This window comes from Ochlerotatus camptorhynchus, unplaced genomic scaffold, assembly GCF_037179485.1.
Source record: "Ochlerotatus camptorhynchus isolate MF236.1 unplaced genomic scaffold, CSIRO-AGI_Acam_v1.1 ptg000549l, whole genome shotgun sequence".
Classification (NCBI taxonomy): Eukaryota; Metazoa; Arthropoda; class Insecta; order Diptera; family Culicidae; genus Ochlerotatus; species Ochlerotatus camptorhynchus.
The window spans coordinates 452,457-475,293 of NW_027041032.1; the positions used below are offsets into that span (position 1 = coordinate 452,457).

Genomic DNA, 22,837 nt, shown 5'->3' on the forward strand with positions numbered 1-22,837 from the left:
TTTATGTACCGTTTACATTTAATCCAAACAACACTCACCCGAAACGACACAATGCAGCACCAGCGGAAGACCCTCGAGCAGGTCCAGCTCGGCCGGTGGTGTCTGTATGAATTTCGGTGCCTCCGCCTCGGTTTCGATGACCTCGTTATTGACAATCATCCGTGCCTGACGGGACTGCACCTCGCCCATGTTGTTCTTGGCCATGCACTCGTACTGGCCGGCATCGTTGGCGGTGACCTCATCGATCCGCAGGGACCCATCCGGGAGCACGTTGATCCGCGTATCGTCCGAGTGGATTTCGTTCGCATCCAGCATCCACACAATTTCCGGCCGGGGGTCGCCGATGGCTTTGCAGCTGAACACGGCCGTCTGCCCGTAGCTTATCTCGATGTCTTTCGGCTCGGTCACAATCTCCGGTTTGCCTACATGCGTCCGGGTGTGCGGAACGGACACGGTGGAATAGCGGAAAAGGAAGAAGAAAATTGCTCAGTGACGTTTGGTTGGTTGGGGACGCATTTCGATAAGAATTATATTTGAGCATTGATGGCACTCCGGAGGGGAGGACTCAAGTGGGTCATTTTCCTCCCATCGAATCGCGTGGACGCAATTCTAGCGGATCATCATACGTATACTGATGCGTTCCTTGAGGGGATCAAAATTACTATATAAATGGTTCGGAAAATTAGGTTATTCCTCCACTGATGGCATGTTTCAGATAAGTCCCATTTCAAGATATTTAAGGGGCTGATCGAAACGGTTATACGCGTTATACGCGAACGAATCTGCGTAAAATTGTTTGTTTAAATCGAGAATGATTCAGATTTCCGATATTGCTACAACGCCAAAAAAAAATATGCAAAATCATTATTCAGGGAAGGTGCTTAATGCCAGTTAGGGGCTGTCCACATTTCACGTGGTCAGTTTTAGACTCCACTCCTTTTAGACACGTCAATCGTTAATTTCTCGTAAATAAAGGGTGTATTCGATAAAAATGGCACACACAGCTGTAAGTTAACTATTACACCATTTATTATTAAATTTTCAGAGAATTTTTTTAGAGAGCACTAAACAAGGAAAAAATATGCCATGATTCAAATGAGAGCTATGACTTGGGTTTAAATTATAAAAGAAAAAAAAAAAACAATTTATTTTCTTCAACATTTGGTGATTCGAGCGGACTGCTCGATAATTTTGTCGGATGCAATGTTCGAATGCGTTGACACTTTTTCGACATGATGATTAGATTTGACCTGGCTACTGCGGACTCACGCAATGTGCTTGTCACTTGGGAGCCAGTCAGAACTGTCAAACGGGAGCCAAACATTCAGAAGCAACAAACTCAGTTACTGTTCTTACCTCTCGTCAAGCATTGCAATCTCATAAAAATGATTCATACTTTTTCATAACACATTCTTAATTGTAAGCTCAAAGACAAAAACCAACAGGCTCAATGATGAAAGTATAAAAACCAGCATAGTTTTTATGACTCAGCACTCCTGGCTCAGAGCTTTTGGCTTGTAAAATGAAATCGATTTACTCCGCAGTACTCAGGATTTGACGTTTGATTTGTCGAACGTAATAAGTTTGTGGTTAATTATCATTCGACTCATTCAGCATAATAGCCGTAAGTGAAATGAAAATATTGATTATTTTTTTCTCCTAATATTTCAAGGATTTGATTTGTGTTTTGATGAAATCTATCGCTATTCAATGTGTATAATTTGACTGATTTTTATTTTCCAGTGTGCTTGGCCGTCAACAAAACAAAACGAATTATATATTATATAAGAATAAGCATGCCAGACAGCTCAAATATTTTCAGATACATTTGGAGAACTTTAGGTAATTTAGAAGATCTGCAGGAACATTTTCAGATGCTCAGGGTAGCCCGAGAGCCTACAGAGGAATTTACAAAACTTCAGACAAGTTTGTAGATCTACTGAGAAATGTATTGAGCCTCAATGTTATTCGTAGATATTGAGAATAAAACTACAGAGCTTCAGACAACTTTACAGAAATTTAAACATATTTGCAGAACTTTAGGGTAGTAGTAGAGAGTAGATATTTAGAGAAATCTGTGGAATTGCAAGGAATTTTGTCGATCTTCAGAGACATTCAGTGATTCAGTGTTTCAGAAAAGTACTTCAATTCCAAAAACAAATCTCAATGAAGTACGAAAGTCCAAGATTTTGCAGAACTCCATGTAAGTTGGAAATCGATAGATCTGATGAACTTCAGAAAAGTCCGTAAGCCTGAAGAGAAGTCTGTAGAACTTCTGGAAGTTTGTATATTTTTAGAAAAAAAAAATGCAAAACTTCAGCAAAACTCACAAAACTTCTGGAAAGTTCACCGATCTTTAGAAGTATTTACACAACTTCAGAGAAATCCAAATATTTTCAGATAATTTGTAGAGCTTTAAGGAATTTAAAGAAATTTCAGATAAATCTGCAGAACTTCATGGAAGTCCAAGAATCCACAAAGCAATATACAGAACTTTAGAGAAGATCTACTGAAAAATCTGTAGAATTTAATTGAGGTTCTTGGATTTTAAGTGAAATCTACAGAACTTCTGGAAAGTTCGCTGATCTTTATAGATATTTGCACAACTTCAGAAAAATTAGTAGATCTTCAGAGAACTTCCTTAAATTTCCATGAAGCTAAAAAATTTCTTGATAATTTTTTTATACTTAAGGGAATTGCGTAGATGTTCAGAGATATTTGCAGATATTAATTAAATCATGATAATCCACAGAGAAAATTATATAATAGTGATCATCAGAGATAACTGTTGATATTTAAGAATCTTAAATCTGCTTGGATTCTGGAACTTTGTATAGAGAAATTTGCAGATCTTCTAAAGACACACAGGACTTCTAAGAAATCTGCAGAACTACCGGAAAATTTACAGATCTTCAGGAAAGTTTGTTGATATTCGAAGATATTTTACCAGCGAACAGATATAAAACTTCAGGGACGTCCGAAGGTCTTCAGAGAAATATGCAGAATTGAGATCTTAACAGAAATTTTCAGAGCTCATGGAATCATGCATGTAGATCTATAGAGAACTTTTCCCACTAGCTTGTCGAAAGTTGGTATTGACATTCTGGCTAAGCTTTGAAAATCCTTTTTAGTCTTAATATCGCAGTTCTTGAAGGACAAGATGAGCCAGATCCCTGCTGGTGTTCCCTCTGAGCAACCATTTCCTACTCCACAAAATTCACCTTCTCTTTCTCATTTTATTTAAAATAATAAAAGCAAATACGCCTGCCAAAGCTATAGAGCAATTTTCGGTAATTCATTATGGAAGCGTTCACTTTTGATTCCGGATACAATTTTGTTTTGAAATCTAAATTGACAATTCTTTCGACATGTGTAAGCAGTGTGAACACCAGCATACACGGGAGTTCGACAAAGTGTGTCGAAAGTAAAATCGAGCAGTTTTTTCAATATGGCGGCGGTCAAAATCAGACAAAGAAATCAGATAGTCTAAACGGACCTTAAGCAAGAGGGAAGGCTCGCCCACACTGGATCACTTGCAGACATCCCTTTCGATGTATCGCCTAATTCCAAACCGAAACACACCGTAATCAACGTCTCCAGCAGAAGCATTTCTCGGCACCACTTTGGACCTTTTGAAGAAATCTGTTCCTATAGCTCAAGGTGCCAAAAACCACAAACAAAACGAACAGTTTAACCGTCGGAATGGAGTAGTCAAGCGTGAGTTCAAAGACCTGGTCTATGTTGAGGGGCATCACAGATATACCAAGTCCTGGATTCCTCGTCGAGTCATAAGCAAAGGTTTCGTTAACTACATTATTTCACTGGACATAAACGGAAGTACTAGTAGTAGTAGTAGTAGTAGTAGTAGTAGTAGTATTAGTAGTAGTAGTAGTAGTAGTAGTAGTAGTAGTAGTAGTAGTAGTAGTAGTAGTAGTAGTAGTAGTAGTAGTAGTAGTAGTTATTTTGATTTGTTATGTGGTTTACAATTGCTAATAGACCTTTTTGACGTTTAGTCGACTTTCTCGATCTAGCACACATGGATGAATGCACGGTTTGTTTTCCCATTAATCTGTTTCCCTCTTGCTCCCCGTTCGATTTAAATGGTGCAGTAGTGTGCGCTGATTAAACGTCAAAAAACTGTATACAGGGCAAGAGGTTAGCCAGAAGGGCTCTTCATCTTTGGTGAATTTTTTGATTTTGTGTTGTACATGTGTACATGTTGTGTTTTACTGTGTAATGTTTTTCAATTTTCTGTTCTGTTGATCGGATCGCCTACAGCAATCTCTGAACCTTGCGATGGAGTCAGCTCTCCGTAACTCCAGTGTCTGAAGACCAGCCAGGCGGTGGACCTCAGAATTTCTAGTCTGCGGGGGACTGTTAAGGATCATCCCAAGGATCTTGTTCTGGATCCTTTGGAGTTTGAGGTGATGGCATTTGGCACAACTCTCCCAGATTGGCATCCCGTATTCTATTACGGGAAGGATGATTTGTTTGTAGACAGCAAGCTTATTTTTCAGGGACAGGGTAGACCTCCTGTTGATGAGTGGATACAAAGATTTGGACAAGGTTTTGGTTTTGTCAACGTGCTCCCTGAAAAGAAGCTCGCTGTCTAGTGTTAGCCTGAGGTACATGACCTCTTTCGACCATTCCACCACTGAGCCATTTAAGCAGATCTTATTATTCTCAGACGGAACAAGTCTGGGAGATCTTGAGTGTGGAAAGATGGTGACCTTGGTCTTTGCCGCGTTGATACGGATCTTCCAGCTGTTGAAATATTCAGACAAGACGTCCAGGCCTCTCTGAAGTTTGGCACTCAGAGCTCCGATGACCCTACCCTTGTAGACGATGGATGTGTCATCTGCGAACAGAGACAACGATCCACCATCAGGGAGAGTCGGCATATCGGAGGTGAACAGGTTGAATAGAATGGGGCCAAGGATACTTCCTTGTGGAACCCCGACACCGATGTTGAAAGCATCCGATGTGATGCCATTCAGAGAGACTCGGAACATCCTGTTCGATAGATAGTTGTTTATTACCTTCACTAGGAAGATTGGAAGACGGACATAAACGGAAGATTGAAGCTGGCAAGTCAACCAAATGCACCCTCGGTACAATTCCGATGGTCCAGAGCATGGTGGGTATATAAATGGTGATACAGCTTTGTCACTATATAGACGAGGAGGTCGCGGGGGGGAAAAGTGCGGTTTTAGAGCAAATTGTAAACAAACTCGGTCGCTGTCCCATACAAAAATCCAACATGGCTGAATTATCAATTTGACACATTAGAACACCTATATGTAGGCACCTTGGTCCAGAGTAGAAATACTCAGAGGGAGAGATGAGCGGAGAGAATGTTCTGAGCCAAATGAACTGTCAAAATCTGAGCCAATCGAGCATTCTTATTAGAATTCTTGGAGGATTTCGTATTCTTACTAGATTAAATTTGAGAGTATTGCAATCGAACAGAAATGCAATCACTCTGTCGTGTGCTTCTCAAATTCAACTAGTTTTTGGAATCAACCATAATATTCTAACTCTATTGATTAATTGATCTTAGTTGGTTAATTAATGCACCAAACACCAAACCCGAGCGTCTGTTCACCATGGAGGTGTGGCTCAAAACGGCGTCTGTTCTCCATGTTAGGAGCGGCTGATCACCGTCCTAGTGCCAGCGTTGGACTCTAAACAGAGCTGTGCACGATGGTCCCCCGGCGAGACAGGGGGTTGGGGCAGGCCCAACAAGCCGCCCTGAAAAAAAAAACAAAGTTGCAAATACCGAAGAAAGAAATACGGATCGGAACAATCGGCACAGACCTACGCGACGAAATAAGGACTACGATTGGAAACTCGGGACATGGAACTGCCAATCACTCGGCATAGCACTGCAGGAACTTTGCTGGACGGGACAAAAGGTATGGAAAAGCGGGCATCGAGCGGCTACTTTCTACCAGAGCTGTGGCACCACCAACAAGCTGGGAACCGGCTTTGTAGTGCTGAGTAAGATGCGCCAACACGTGATTGGTTCGCAGCCGATCAACGCGAGGATGTGCAAGTTGAGGATTAAGGGCCGTTTCTTCAACTACAGTATCATCAACGTGCACTGCCCACACGAAGGGAGACCCGACGACGAGAAAGAAGCGTTCTATGCGCAGCTGGAGCAGGTGTACGACGGCTGTTCGCAACGGGACGTCAAAATCGTCATCGGCGACATGAACGCTCAGGAAGGACGGGAAGCAATGTATAGACCGACAATCGGGCCAAACAGCCTGCATGCCGTATCGAACGACAACGGCCAACGATGCGTGAACTTTGCAGCCTCTCGGGGTATGGTAGGTCGAAGTATCTTTTTCCCCCGCAAGGATATCCACAAAGCCACCTGGAGATCACCTGACCAACACACTGAAAATCAAATCGATCACGTTCTAATCGACGGGAAATTCTTCTCCGACATTATCAACGTCCGCACGTACCGCAGTGCGAACATAGATTCGGACCACTACCTAGTTGCAGTATGCATGCGCTCAAAACTCTCGACGGTGCATAACACACGTCGAAGTCGAACGCCGCGACCCAACATTGAGCAACTACGGGACGCCGGAGTTGCCCAGGACTACGCGCAGCAGCTGGAAGTTGCACTACCCACGGAAGAGCAGCTTGGCGCAGCTTCTCTTGAAGATGGCTGGAGGGACATCCGTTCAGCCATAGGCAGTACTGCTGCAGCGGCACTAGGTGCTGCAATCCCGGACCGAAGAAATGACTGATTTGACGGCGAATGCAAACTGTTAGTAGAGGAGAAGAATGCAGCACGGGCGAGAATGCTGCAACACCACACGAGATTGAATGTGGAGCGATACAGACAAGTGCGGAACAGACAAAACTCGATTTTCCGAAGGAAGAAGCGTCAGCAGGAAGACCGAGATCGCGAGGCGCTGGAAAATCTGTACCGCGTAAACGACACACGGAAGTTCTACGAGAAGCTAAATAGTTCACGCAAAGGCTACGTGCCGCAAGCCGATATGTGCAAGGACTTGGACGGTAACCTTCTCACGCACGAGTGTGAGGTGATTGAGAGATGGAAGCAGTACTATGACGAGCACCTTAACGGTGAAGCAGCAGAAAACGAAGCTGGCACGGCAACAGACCTTGGAGCACGCGCAGAAGACGACAGGCTACCGGCCCCTGATCTTCAAGAATTTGAGGAGGAGATCGGTCGGCTGAAGAACAACAAAGCAACTGGTGTAGATCAACTACCAAGTGAGCTATTAAAATACGGTGGTGAAGCACTGGCTAGAGCGCTGCACTGGGTAATTGCCAAGATTTGGGAGGAGGAGATATTATCGGAGGAGGAGATGGAAGGTGTCGTTTGCCCAATCTACAAAAAGGGCAACAAGTTGGATTGCTGCAACTACCGCGCAATCACACTGCTGAGCGCCGCCTACAAGGTACTCTCCCAAATTCTATGCCGCCGTCTGTCACCATATGCAAGAGAGTTCGTGCGGCAATACCAGGCGGGATTCATGGGTGCCCGCGCTACCACGGACGAAATTTTCGCGATTCGGCAGGTTCTGCAGAAATGCCGCGAATACAACGTGCCCACACATCATTTGTTCATCGATTTCAAATCCGCATACGACACAATCGATCGAGCTCAGCTATGGCAGATTATGCACGAGTACGGACTTCCGGATAAACTGACGCGATTGGTCAAGGCGACGATGGATCGAGTGATGTGCGTTGTTCGAGTATCGGGGACACTCACGAGTCCCTTTGAATCTCGAAGGGGGTTACGGCAGGATGATGGACTTTCGTGTCTGCTGTTCAACATCGCGTTAGAAGGTGTGATCAGAAGAGCTGGGATAGACACGAGTGGCACGATATTCAGGAAGTCCATCCAGCTCCTTGGCTTCGCCGATGACATTGACATTATGGCAAGGAACTTTGAGATGATGGCGGAAACGTACATCAGACTGAAGGCTGAAGCTAGACGGATTGGACTTGCCATCAACGCATCAAAGACAAAATACATGAAAGGAAGAGGTTCTAGGGAAGACAATGTTAGCCTCCCACCCCGAGTTCAGATTGACGGTGAATTGAGGTGGTCGATGAGTTCGTGTATTTGGGCTCACTGGTGACCGCCCAAAATGATACCAGCAGAGAAATTCAAAGACGCATTATGGCAGGGAATCGTGCCTACTTTGGACTCCGGAGGACGCTCCGGTCGAATAAAATTCGCCGCCGCACGAAGTTGACTGTCTACAAGACGCTGATTAGACCGGTGGTCCTTTACGGCCACGAGACCTGGACTATGTTCGTGGAGGACCAACTCGCCCTTGGTGTTTTCGAACGGAAGGTGTTGCGTACCATCTACGGTGGAGTTCAGATGGTTGACGGAACGTGGAGGAGGCGAATGAACCACGAATTGCACCAGCTGCTAGGAGAACCATCCATCGTCCACATTGCAAAAATTGGGCGACTACGGTGGGCTGGGCACGACGACCCAGTGAAAATGGTTCTAGTAAGCGACCCAACAGGAACAAGAAGAAGAGGCGCGTAGCGGGCAAGGTGGATCGACCAAGTAGAAGGTGACCTGCGGACCCTTCGCAGACTACGAGGCTGGCGAACTGTGGCCATGGATCGAGTAGAGTGAAGACGACTTTTTCGGACAGCAGAGGACAACAAGGCCTTAGCCTGATTGGTAAGGTAAGTATGGTTAATTAATGGCACCAAGAAATGTACAAAATATTGCGATGCAATCAATCATTATTTTGCACATAAATCGAATCAAACATAAAAGTTATGTGAAATGCTAGCTTCTAGCAAGGGTTGCAAGATAATTTAGGTACAAATCCCTGCTGCCAAGTTGTATTTTGTTTTCTCCGCCCATCTCTCCCTCTGAGTATTTCTAGTCCAGAGCAAGTGACGCAGCAACTATCATTGGAAATCCTGCTTGATGAAGTTCAATATCCAAAAGTAGCTGTATCGGGTGATCCTGAAGTACTAGTTACTCCCGATGGCCCTATTGCTATTGGTTCCATGTCACTCGAAGCTGCTGATCCAGTGGGAAGTACATCTGGTACGAATCCTGTTCCGATGGTTGATATGAAGCTGCAGCTCAAGATGATGAAGTTCAGTTCACACAAATGCCCTGTCATCTGAACCGGTTGGAGATTTCCTACGACGTTCCGTACGTGAATCCAGAATTGCAAAATGGCTCTCTTCTTATGACATTTTCTAAAAGGGGAGATGTAGTAGACCCTGCCTGAATAATAGGAGCAAGAGATTCATTAGTTTTCCAACCACCAACGAAGTCATATGTTATAAACAGTTAGCTCTTAACGATAACTTGTTTTCCTCTAGTGTCGTCTTTTGGCCTTGATTGCGAATATAACACTAACAATTTGCCTGCGGTTCAAAAACGTTCCAGTGGCAACCATACTACACAGCAAAAAAAGTTGTTGAATATTACATCGAAACTGCTGCAACCAGGTCAATCCATCGGTTGTGTAAAATCACATTGTACGATGTACATCGATTTTGCGAACAAAATTACATCCATTGATGTAATATTGTATCTGCGTTTTGCTATTACATGATTATTTCATGCATCAGCTTGAATTACGTTGATCGATATTACATTTTTTTTTGCTGTGTATAGGAATCCGGCAAGAACGGTTCCGTAATATAGGAATCTTGACTGTATGTATATTTTGACGAAGAACTACGTCTGCGATTTCTATATGGGGGTACACTTTGTGAAAACCAAAAATGGAACATGTAACAAAATTATGAAAGATTTTGAACGTTAATAACTCAGCTGCCCCTGGACCGATTTCAATAACCTTATCACCAATCGATCAGAAATACGTCTACGCATCTGTTTAATTTAAGACCTTATCATTTTTCAAAATGCCACTATCGAAAATTTCCCGTATGTGCAACTGTTGCTATGGGAAAGAATTTTTAAAAGGCTTATATTTTTCAAATGAAGTATACTACTGTTTAATGTTAACTGTAGGAGATAAAAAGTTGAAATCTACCTATTTGAACCTGAGTGATGCGGAGTCACTCGAACTAGAGTCGGTGTATAATGAGTCACACCAAGAGTGAAGCCAAGTCTACCTAATGAACTGTCAAACCGGCTACCTATCGTGCAAAGTAAACAAACATTACGATGCTATGAAAGGTTCACGAAAGGTATTGCAATAAAATATAAAATATAATCGAAGAAATGATCATAAACACGCAGTGAGTATTAAATTGTCATGGTATACGTTTGGTAATGATCAGTAATGAGAATTGCTACTATTTTTTTTGTTAAGATAATTTGACAAAATCACTGATATAATATTACAACAGCCGCTATTTTTTTTCTCTCGCTAGAAGTCATTTGAAGTTGATGTAAAAGTCCTCTGTTGCCAAGTGAAAATAAAGGGAATCTTTCGAAAACCGTGATGCGAGTTCAACTGTTTTTCTCTTGGCGTGACTCATTATACACCGACTCTAACTCGAACTGGTTGTCAAAAAATCCTACGATCAGGACCAAAACCAAGGCTTACGGCCCTTAAATAGATTAGTTCGAAGGCAGCTCTCACTCCAAAGGGCCTATATTCAATCCCTGTCGGATCCGTCGGGATTTTCTGAGGCATAAAATCTCTGATCACGCATTCATTTGGAAAAAAAGTAAAGCCATTGGTGCCCGTTACATAAGTTGATGGGTCGATAGGTTGGGATCAGGTGTGGGAGCTAGCCTCCCTAGCCTCGGTAGCATTGGTACTCCATTATTGGTCGGTAGCATTGGTCCGGAGTCGATCACTTTCAATTATGAAAAATATGCGTTTTTTTGCCTGTTTTTGCATCCTCTTAACACCGCTCACAAATTGGTGCCTTTTCCCAGAGAATTTTTTTAGATTCGTGACTTTTTCATTAATTTTTGCTTGATTGAACCAATATATTGTAAAGTTTGAAATAATCTTTAAAATGGTTATCAAATAAAAAACTGATCAATATCAAGTCAAAAGATCGAATATTCTGTTGATGCTTTCCCTCAGACTCGTTTATTTTGATGTTTAAGTGTCTTTGTTGAGGATGTTTACAATTATTAGTGATTATTGTGATGAATGAATCGTACTTTTTTATTAGTATGAACAAATTTAACCTGCCTTTAAGAAACATTTGTCTTATTACTTTACAATTTAATTTGAGTGTTGATTCTTATACTTTATCTTTCGAACGAATCTATTTATGTTGGTCCTGATCGTTGGATTTTGTTGACAACCATTTCGAGTGACTTTGCAACACTCAGGTACTCAGTACAGACAATAAGATCGACAAAAAAAACAAATCAAGAGAAAAAATGCAAAGTATCCAGCTTTCCACGCTAGCTAATGGCTGCCAGAGTGGGTACAACCCACTAGTGGGGACTAAATATTTTGATACTAACTGGATGTTATTGTCAAGTGTTAAAGTGACGTACAAATCAAAAATTTATTAACAAGAATTAGCAAAAATGGTTTTGTATTGTATTTCGAAAAACGCGAAAAAACAAGATAGATCCTTTTCATTTCATCGATTTCCTAGTCAGAAAACCAGTCTCGGAGCAACTCGAAGATATTTGTGGATTGAAGCTGTTGGATGTGTAAATATAAATTACGAATATGCTCGGATTTGCGGCCGTCACTTTACAGAAGGTGAGTGTACAAGCACAAAAAATTTATACTCGTTTACTAAATACAACTGCTTTTGTTTATAGGTCATCCAGCCAAACCTTCGGAAACAAGTGCAGAAAATTGGATTCCGACAATTTTCCTGAATTCTCCAAATAATGATCGTGTCTTGGATTGTGTTGCAAGTGTAGAAGGTTAGAATGTAACTACATTTCATTTTTTATCGATCCACTAACAGTTGTACAATATTTCAGGTAAAAACACAAGCTCTGAAGCACCGGCGTGTACGAACTCATCACTCAACAGTTTATCTTCAGTTGACGGCGACGAAATTCCTTCAGGATCCGAATATATTGTGTATGAAGAAAACGTACTAGAGTGGTCTAGTAACAACTTCGATGACGACGTCTTGCTGGAGGATAGCATGGACAGAAGCAATTTGAATGAAGAAAGTGCAGCTTACGTCGAAAACAATCATATCCTTGATCATATCGATGAATCTCATGTGAATGAACTAGTGTTCGAAGAGGAAGATTTTTTAGAAGAGTACCTGGAAGAAGAGCTGCAGGAAGAAATGTGGCAAAAGACCGAATACCTACAGGAAGAGTACATAGAAGAAGACAACTTAAGAGAACCAATTATCATTGAAAAAACTACACCAGGTACAGAGGATCACCATATGGAGTACTCGATCAGTGATGAGTTAGAACCGCAAACGAACCGTCATACACCAGGAAATAACGATGTAGAAGCCGAGATAGAAGTTATATCAATGAGGGGCCAAATAATTGACCAGAAGAAAATTGATGCTATTCGGTTTGATCTTAACAGCTTTAAGGGAGATGACAAAAAAACTCTTAATTTCACAGGATTACCAACTTTCACAACTTTGAAATTGGTTTATGAATTCGTAGAAAAGCGAATATTAGTTTTTTCGTCTATTCTGAGTAAAGAGCAAGTATTTATCATGGTTTTGATGCGACTGAGACTGAACTTATGTTTCACGACTTTGTCGTACTTTTTCAAGTTTCGGTAACTGCACTGTGTAAGTACTTTTATTAAGGGCTATATTCTCTGTACCAACAGTTGAAATTGCTCATCAAATGGCCTTCACATTATTTTCTCGCAAAAAATATGCCTGTGTAATTCAGGAAAATATTCAAGAACGAAACAGTTACTTCGATCATAGATTGTTTCGAAATATTCACGGAAAAGCCAGGGTGCAAGGACGCGATTGTTAAGATGTTTTCTAACTACAAACACCATTACACAACCAAGCTCCTTATTAGTATAACTCCTTTTGGATCAGTTTCATACGTTTCAAAACCTTACTGCGGACGAACATCCGACAAACAAATTACAGAGACCTGTGGATACATGGACCAAATACAAGAAAATGATTTGGTATTAGCAGATAGGGGTTTCACAATCCAGAAAGTTGTTGTCGATAAGGGAGCATCCTTGAGGGTCCCAGATTCAAGTACGAGAAAAAAACAGCTAAGTTCTATGGCTGTCGAGAGAACGAGGTCATTGGCATCAGTCAGAAATGAAGTTGAACGAACAATTGGAGCATTGAGGGGTAAATATGAAATTTTAAATGGACCTATTCCAATCACTATGCTAAACCATGAACACAACAATATAAATGTATTACATATGGTAGTTAACGTATGCTGTGCCCTCATAAATCTATGTCTACCAAAAATTAAATGAATGTACACTGAAAGCTTGTTAATAAATGATTAATTTATTGCATACAATTATTTAGCAATTCGATGCTTATACATGAGTATTTTCCTTTTAACCCTCGTTTTGACCCTAACCTTCCTTTTAACTAGTTCCAGATTATAATTTTTGTGGCGATGAAAAGTAATGCGCAAGCATTTCCGGTACAAGTACGCATTCAAAAAATCTTGCTGCTTTCAAAGAATTTGCTTCCCAAAATGCACGGTTTCTTTGAACTTGAACACTCCACGATGTTCATTACGCTTCCCGTATAACGTTGCAGGAAAATCTTGAACGGCATTTTGTCCACAAATTACTTTAATTAGCGAAAGTGAAGGTTTTTCTATCTTAGTCATCACACATTTCCCAAAGTATGATGCAGTTACTCTGCCGTATCTCAATTTGAACCACAAAGGGTCTGCAGACTGTTCGCGTGTCACTTCTTCAATTTGTTTACAATGATCTTCACTGAAATTCCAATCCATTTCTCTTCCATATTCTATCAAATTCTCTAGCGGCTGAGTTACAAGGCTTTCATCGAAAATTGATTGAAACAAATATGTGCTTTCAAAAAACTGTCGTCTATTATTTTCCTCACTGTCATCATTATAACTGTTGACGAATTCAAAAAATGCACCACTAACAGCCACAGCTTGACCAGAGTCATTAATTTGTCGAATGAGTTGTTGCAAGTCACTCTCGGACCTTTCAATATTGCTGTCTCGTAGCTCGCAGTTGGTTCGTACAAATTGCCCAAAGCTGATTTCGTTGACAGGAGCATAAAGATTCTCTTGAAGACTACCTGATGGTGTAGTCCAGTAAGACGGAAGCTGTGTCACACATATCTGTAACATGTAAATAGTAATGAAGTTTTCACATAATGGAGAAGTAACATATAATATACCTGTTTCCCCAAACACGTTTCCCTTGCAAAATTCAGTGCATACAATACCGCAGCTACATGAGAGCATGTTTCACCAGCTCCAGCAGTGCAATCGCAATGAGCACACATAATCTCTCCTATCTCCTTATCGTCACAAGCTTCATCTTGGATAAGAATCCAGCAAGTAGCCGGGGGTTCATTTATACGTATACTGTGAAGCACCTATGGAAAACAAAATGACACTAAAAGAATTATTAAAAGATTCAGGTATTACCTTTCCTAAGACCGCGAAGATTTCGCCTCGTTTTAAGTCTTTTACTTCTTTTACGAAACCACGTTCAAAGCTTTTATATGCTTCCACTGATTTTTTGTTTCGCATTGGTTCACCCGTTCGGAACGATAGTGTGCTGAGCAAATACGATAATATTCCATCGTAATCCACAGTAAGTGGAAGGGTTTTTGAATCGTACTTGAAGTCGTAAGGATCTTCGCCACTGACTATTGAGATTTTATCTTTATATCGCTCGATATCTTCAGCACAAAGTGAAGAAACTTTTGATGACAACATTTTTGGTTCGCAACACAATTACAAAAACAATAAACAAACAAGTGACAGTCAAATAACAGATTGATCAGAAACATCCAGCTAGCGTCAAATGCAGAGTCTTACCCACCGCAGTTGTACCCACTCAGTCCGCCATTAGCTAGCGTGGAAAGCTGGATAAAAATTAAGGGTATCTTACAGGCTGGCCAAATATATTCATACCATTCATAAAGTATGATACATACATTGCAATAATCACTAATGATTGTAAAAACCTCATCAAAGAAAACTTAAACATCACAATAAAAGGTCTGAATGAAAACAATAAAAGCATAATCGACCGTTTGACATGTAATAATGATAACAATTTTAAAGGTTAATTGGAACTTTACAAAACATTGGTTTAATCAAGCAATTTAAAACAAATAATGAGTAAATACAAAGAAATTAAACTTGGTATTTAATGCCGTTACCAGATACGTGCACGACCTGCGGAAATACGATCACATTTCTAACTTTTCTTATTTATTACACGGGTACGATTTCGTCAACTACATGAAACATAGAATGTGTATTCAAACTTATAAAATTTTAAACAAAAGTCTGATACATCTTCGAAATTTCTTTATTCACTCACAATCTTCTAGGTCAAGTGTTTTTATTATTCCAAGATGCTCTTCAATTTTTTAAATGAATCGTTGCGCTATCGTTCGATTCGATTATGGAATGAACTACCGAGGGAATACAAGACAGCAAGAAGTTTAACAACATTTAAAACTTTATGCAGCAACTACTTCAGTTAGGTTAATAGGTACTTCGAAAGTATAATAGTAGCATATACTCTGAAAATCATTAGTAGATTGCTTATGCTATTATTCTTGTATTGTATAAATAAAATTTAGCGATGGGCCCAATCTTAGATCCATAGGCCAATATTAGAGTCATTTCCCCTAGTTCATTTATTGAGTTTTTATCCCCCTTATAATAATCGAAAAATGTATAACAGCTTCATTTGAGAAATATAAGGACTTTAAAATATCTATCCCATTTTTCACCAGAGACGATGGTAAATAAGAGACACGCGAAGACTGAAACTTAAAGGTCCAATCAAACCGTTAAACGTGGTTCAAACCGAGCAATGAAAATAAACACGAGTGCTTCACGAGGAAAAGCGTGGAGAGTATTGAAATTAATGTTGAAATTTAATTTTTGAGGCTTAAATATTTATAAATAAGTAGGGTACAGCGCTACTTCGTCGTAATCGCCCATTTCCGTTCTATCGAGCTGAAAATATCAATAATATCAATGATTTTTTTTTTGTTTATTAATTTATTTGATAAGGCTCAACCTGTAAAGCTGATGATTCTTGTTAACTATACAATACATCTATGTTTTATAGTCCAAAGGTACAACACAATAAACATTTTATCTTCCGCTATCCAATAAGCCTCCTCCACCAGAACGGGAGCCGCTTCCAGTGGTTTCATTGTATGGCATATTCACCAACGGAGGTCAGAGTGCTTCCATTGAAGCAATTAACGCAAAACGTGGTCAGCACTCACACATTCATCACGAAATGGTTGCTGATGGAGAACAATGCTGCCGAGTAAACAGACGATCGCGTGACACACATCGAGAGTGGTCTGCTTCTGTCGACAGCCGAGTGAACACTGATTATCAAGGTTTTCACCGTGTTAAGCTACGGTCAATGTTTACTAATCATGAACACTAAATGTTCATTATTCATTATTCATGTTCATGATTAGTAAACATTGCCCGCAGCTTGTGTCACTTTTTCTCGAGTGAGTGAACTCAAATCCATCGGTGCACTCGTCCATAGGTTTGTTCCGATGCGTTAGTTCATTAGCTACAACATAAATCCTATTATCAACCGGTGAACACTCGTGTTTATTTCAGTGACCGTGGGGACGTAATTTGTGATAAGCCCGGTCCCTTTCAAATTGTATCATTATTTATGTACGGTCCTTATATTTGAAATGACGTTTCACATTCATCTAGTGATGGCCGATTTTCATTCGAATACTCGATTAATCGATTAACGAACCGAAAAGTAAAATATTTGTAATCGGTTATATCATGCCGATATAAGCATTAACATCTCCAGAGGTCATCACCGATCGCTTCAAACATGTGCTGCACTCTCAATGGTGGAAAAATGGCAGCACAGCGAACAAAAAATAATCGATAAGTTGTTAATCGAGCAATTAAAAAATGGGACATCTCTGATTTTGGTGTGATTGTTTTGATAAAAAAAGTGCGCAAAATTTCATCTCTACCAAAGGGGCAGCAAAACCACAAAATTACCTTGCATACGGGAGGTATTCATTGGATGAAAGGGACCGTGAAAAAGGACACTAAAATAGAAAGTTTTTCTTCCGACAGTTTCATCTTAGTATTCATCTTTGCTATTATAGCGCATTGTATGAATATTTACGCGCTTTGTTCTCAAAACAAAAGAAGCACTCCTTGCGAATCCCCTTTTTCTACGTTTATCCGTAGGACGAAGAAAATCTAATGACGTTTCAATGCGTTAGGACGGAATTGAAACTCGTAGGACGAATTTAGAATCAAGAAGCAGTTTTAGATTTTAAACAATATTTTAACAATTTGTGATCATCAAATCCAACGGTACGTATGGAAAGGTGAATAAATTTAAAAGTCAGGTCTCTTATAATCTTTTACATCATCATAAATTTCATTATCTGTTTCCTCGTTCAAATCCGCAACAATATAAAAAATAAGAACTGCACCAGGAGCTACTAATAGTTTTCCGCTATCCAATACCATGTTTAAATATTAATCGCAATTGGGTTCTATAATTTGGAAAATATATCGGTTTCTGAACATTATCTGAAAGGGCTTCGTTTTCTGAGCACAAAGATATTTTTTTCAATCCTATTTACTTCTATCTTGATTTTTAAATCAAGATTTAAAGCAAACTAATCACTTAAAACTGGACTGGAGAGTTATAACATGTTATAACGGTTGTCAAATAATTGCAACACAGAAACCACCATCAAGATAGCGCTATAACATGTTATAACTCTGTAGTCTGAACGTACTATAACTGTATGACACAAAACTAACATATTGACAGCTCACTCCCATACAAAGTACCACCGAGAGGCGCTAAGAAGGTGATTTTTGCTTATGTAATCACACTTATTATAAACAGTTCCAGTGCTCCAAAATAGATGAAATTTTGGATTTCAGTTCCATTTGCGATGTAAATGCGATGTAAAACCCCTAAAGAACCCAATTGAAATTAAACTGAATTATAATAAATTAGTTTAAAATCGACTTTCATATAAACATCAATTCAATTATCAATGCGGCAGATTACTTAAGCTACGCTTATTTAAACCACTTTCTCTGACGGCGCTGTCTTTGAGAAACCAGAAGAAACTGACATTTTGTAACGTTTTATTCTGTGTTTTTTATATAAGGATGCCATGCATTTCAATTGAATTTTCCAAATAATCACTACCGATACGGTCAAAAAAGTATTCGTTGTATGCCGCGGATACACTTGAATGAAAAACTACGAGCATGAGCATTGTTTGTATAATAATTATGAGCACTATACAACAACTATACAAAAACTATACAAGTGTGACCATGGATGACCTATTGATTCGCACTTCAATGAAGGTGCTTGGTGCTGAACTGACAATTTGTCATGAATAAATTATTCTATACCTTAAACTGCACACTTAGAAATACCTAATCTTACACGTGACGGAATTCATCTTTGGCATAAAGGATGAGACGTAAACAAACATGTCATGTAAAATTAAGTGCTCCGGGACTGAAAAGTTTGAAAGTACGTTTCATTCATTCATTCTTTTATTTAACGTCGGTCTCTGTTCCGCAATCTAGTGCCAATCACCGACGGACATCGATTGCAATCCATTGCCGGCAATCGAATGTGCAGGAAGGCAGCTTCCACACCTGCGTAGGATATCGCACCCATTCAAACACACATGGGCTGGGACCAACGGCTTTACTTCCCTTCCGAAGGAAGACGTGACCAGAGATTTTTATGCCTCAGAAAAATCCCACCGACCTCGGCTGGGATTGAACCCAGACCCATTGGGGTGTGAGAAAGCAGTCACGCTTATCACTACACCACCGGCGCCGGCTGAAAGTAGGTTTGATTGAGCCGAATTTCGCGTCTTTTATGACTCAATTTTACGTCAAAATTGAAGCTCGTATATGTCAGTCTTAGAGCACCTAAATTTACATCAATTTTTCTAAGTGTGTGTGTCTTTCCCAAGCAAGTCCTGGGTGTAATACGATTATGGTTTGAATTTTCAAATCAAAGCGAATTTACATCCACGTACACCATGCCGTCCAATTCGTTCCGGAAGCCACCCCCCCGTAAATCAAAGCACGATTTCCTCCAACTTAACCTCCCTAAAGCAAACAATACTCACTGCAGTGGAAATCGTCATCGGTCAAATCGGCCACGTTTTTCCCGACGAGCGACTCCGGCACGGCACAACCGCCGGTGGCCTGAGCGGTGTGACCCAGGCTTCGGAGCCACTTGCTAAACCACAGCAACGAGCAATCGCATTCCAGTGGATTGTCGTCGAGCCGGAAGCGCTTCAACGATGGCAGTCCGCCGAAAGCTCCCTCGGGAATCCGTCTAATTTGGTTGCCGTACAGGAACCTGCAATGGAGAATAGAAAAAAAAAATGAAGAAAATGAAACATGTTCGTTGCTGGGTGTTGTGAGCAAATTTCCGAATTGATCTCTTGGGAACATTGTTGGCTTTTCTGTTTCGACTAAAGATCTCTCGGTTGACTTCGAGTGATGGGAGAAGTTTGAGAAGTGCCTGGAATAAGGCGAGTTTCTCATATACTTGTTGAGAAAATGAGTCGATTTTCCAAAGATCATTCATTTTGGACTCGGACGAGTAAGAAGAAACCGAGAATGTTCAGCACGAAGACTCCATATAACCTAGAACAAACTGGCAGCCAGAATCAAAACAATGCAAGTCGGAAGCCGGAAATTTCTCAGTTTCATTTTCTTTACCTTCAACGGAGGTTGGAGAAAAGCGAATGTTCGGTGGTTGGGAGGAAAAACATAAATTTTATTTGCTCCGATTCCGACGTGGAGTGGGAAACGGGGACAGTTCGGGGACTTAGAGCAATGTTGGTGCTTTTGATTTTTATGGAACGAAAAGAACGAAACTGACGGATAGGTGTGTATGTGTACGTACATGTACAGCTTCTAAGAAGAAGAGCTTGCAAAACTTTGCCATTGAATTGGATGGTGAGTGATGGCGAATGTTGATTGAAGATTCACAAAGATGGAAGTGACTTATTCATTCGGGGCCGGAAGTCATAAAAGTTTGATATACTGTTTTGAACATACCAGTCACCCACTGCCTATAAGATATTCAACAAACACATCAAAACTGAAGTAAAACACAAATTTTGCATTATATTGCATTATATTTCAATTGTAGTTGTTTATTTCGGTTTCAAGGCATATGATTTAAAAATTCACGCAGTCAAAACATAGTTATTCGATATTTGCATAACATTTTAGAAATTTGCGCTTAAACCATCCATTAGGGTTTGTACATACCAGTGATTTGTCTTTTTTTTAATAACGCATTTATTTTTCCAGGCTCATTTGCCGTAGCTTTGCAGAGCCGATATTCATCGTTTGGGTTACAAAATTAATTAAAACTTACGTTAGTAAAGCGGGGGCCGATTACTCACGGATATCACGAGGTTAGGAGTTACAAATTGTAACAAACGGATTGCAGGGTAGGGATTGAGTACACAAGGTTTTTTCGAGCAATGTGCTCTTGATCTCGAACTAAGCGACATACTGACGAAAAAGACAAACATGGGGGTACACCGATGGGTAGATAACAACTTGGGAGAACACAAGATGACACTAACTACTAAATCCTTAGGTCGATCTGTTTTAAAAACACATAAATTAAATTTAAATAGTCGAGATCTTGGCTCGCCAAGATGTCTCTAACGGGCCGCAAAAATAGAATTACTGACATGCAACACGGCTCGAAATTGAAATCGAGACCAATTCAAGTCACTTCAGGCGTCCCCCAAGGCTCTCATTTGGGACCTCTTCTTTTTATTCTATACGTTAACGACATTATTCTTTCATTCTCAAACAACTTAAATTGCTTATTTATGCCGACGACATGAAGCTCTTTTGGGAAATAAGAAATGAAGAAGGCATCAATATATTCCTGAATGAAATACACGTATTCTACATATGGTGCAAAAAAAGTCTACTACAATTGAATGTAAAAAAAATGCAACTTAATATCATTTAGCAGGAAAAGAACAACTTCAAATATTTCAATTGCACTAGGAAATCAAAATGTAGAAAAATTTGAAATAGTTAGGGATTTAGGAGTTATCTTAGACTCTAAACTAACTTTCATAGACCATTACAACACAATTATTCACAGGGCAAATAACATGCTAGGCTTTATCAAGCGCTTTTGCTAGAACTTTCAGGACCCATACACAATTAAAACACTATATATTGCCTTCAAATATACATACAAACATTAAAGAGCGTCGTGAATATGCAATGGTTTCATTTGTAAACGATATCGTTTCGCAGTGCATTGACTCTACAGAACTTTTATCAAAATTAAATTTCCATGCACCTACTCGGCAACTCCGAAATCGAAATTTATTTGCCATAAAACATCATCCCACAAATTATGCAAAATATGGTCCATTAAACCGCTTACAATCAATACTGCGAAACCATTGACTTTACAATGTCTCGGCATAAACTAAAACAATATTTTTACTCCATAAGGCATTATAATTCATAAAAAAATAGGAAAGCTGACACTGCTTTTTTTTTTCAAAGACAAAATTATTCTTTTAACCTCTTTTCCAAAGTTACCGAAATAAATAAATAAATTTAAGAAAACAAAACTGTATTCGAATATGTACTAGTCTACGTTGGTTGACGAAATAAATAAATAAATAAGGAGGAGTGGTACGAGGAGTGCTTCATCGGTCTCATTGAAAGAATAGCCTCCAATGAGCTAAGACTATCCGTAAAAATGAAGTAATGGTCAGAATGTAGTGAGGCAATTCGCTCTACTGCGTAAAATATGGCTGCGAGTTCCGCAACGTATACGGAGCATGGGTTTTGCAGTTTATAGAAGGCGCTATGAAACAGTGATTTGTCATTGTCATTGACAGACTTTTGCGCGATATTTTATTTTTTACGTAAACGGCATTTCCTTTATACTTAAAAAAATAAAAGTTCTTATATATGCAGACGTCATGAAAATTAGTAATTCTAGCGACACTAGAATGAAATCAACTTATATAACACTTGGTGGATTTATTTGGGAAAAATAGAAACACCTCTTTTTGAAATATTTTTAGGCAACCAAAATGTAGAAAAATGTAAAATTGAAAGGGACCTAGGTGTAATCCTAGACTCCAAACTCACTTTTGTAGAACATTATAATACAATCATAACGAAAGCAAATAGTATGTTGGGCTTCTTTAAGAGGTTCATCTATAATTTTCAAAATCCATACACAAATTTTGTAACTACAAAAATCTGCACGGGTTCGTCACTGATAGCATTGTCATTGACAATTGACATGGTTTGCCTTGACTGTGACTGTTAGCTCAAATGAGTGGCCAAAGCAGAATTTGTCAATATCACCGTGAATTTTCGAGATTTTGTAGCACTGGTACATACTCGTTAGATACCGTGGTGGCCGTCTTTGTCCAAATTTTTTGGAGTGTTTGATATCTTTGATTCCGTGTTTCTTTCCAGAAAGCTTCCGCTCATCAGAGCCCAATATCTCTCGATTGAACGTAACTCTGGACAATATGCAGATTTGGGGATTTAGCATAATGGCATGAAGGGTAGCGATCGCTTCTGCAGACACTCTTTCTGGGTAATCTCTCTTGTTAATTGTGCCTGTAGTGACGAATGATTGACTCTTTCTGCCACACGTGCAAATTG

The 22,837-nt window shown here is 39.9% G+C and overlaps 2 protein-coding genes across 2 annotated transcripts in view; both read right to left on the reverse strand.

Moving 5' to 3' along the window:
• The window catches only part of Pxn (Peroxidasin), a 249,966-nt gene that overhangs the window by 196,436 nt on the left and 30,693 nt on the right, over positions 1-22,837 (reverse strand). Inside the window, exons 4-5 of the mRNA XM_065236340.1 lie at positions 19,276-19,511; positions 39-422 (exon numbers count right to left, since the gene is read on the reverse strand). Of these exons, the coding sequence (XP_065092412.1) occupies positions 39-422; positions 19,276-19,511 (620 nt within the window). The remainder of the gene's footprint in view (positions 1-38; positions 423-19,275; positions 19,512-22,837) is intronic.
• Positions 13,589-14,842, reverse strand: LOC135713232 (uncharacterized). The gene is made up of 3 exons (XM_065236336.1): positions 14,549-14,842; positions 14,296-14,496; positions 13,589-14,236 (listed from the first exon to the last, which is right to left on the reverse strand). The coding sequence occupies exons 1-3, from the start codon at positions 14,840-14,842 to the stop codon at positions 13,589-13,591; spliced, it is 1,143 nt and encodes a 380-aa protein (XP_065092408.1).

Excerpts from the sequence above, each read along its gene's own strand:
- LOC135713232 (XM_065236336.1), bottom strand. The coding sequence starts at position 14,842 with ATGTTGTCATCAAAAGTTTCTTCACTTTGTGCTGAAGATATCGAGCGA. Across the intron at positions 14,497-14,548 it reads TCTTCGCGGTCTTAGGAAAG|GTGCTTCACAGTATACGTAT; the intron begins GTAATACCTGAA and ends TGTTTTCCATAG. Across the intron at positions 14,237-14,295 it reads AAACGTGTTTGGGGAAACAG|ATATGTGTGACACAGCTTCC; the intron begins GTATATTATATG and ends TACATGTTACAG.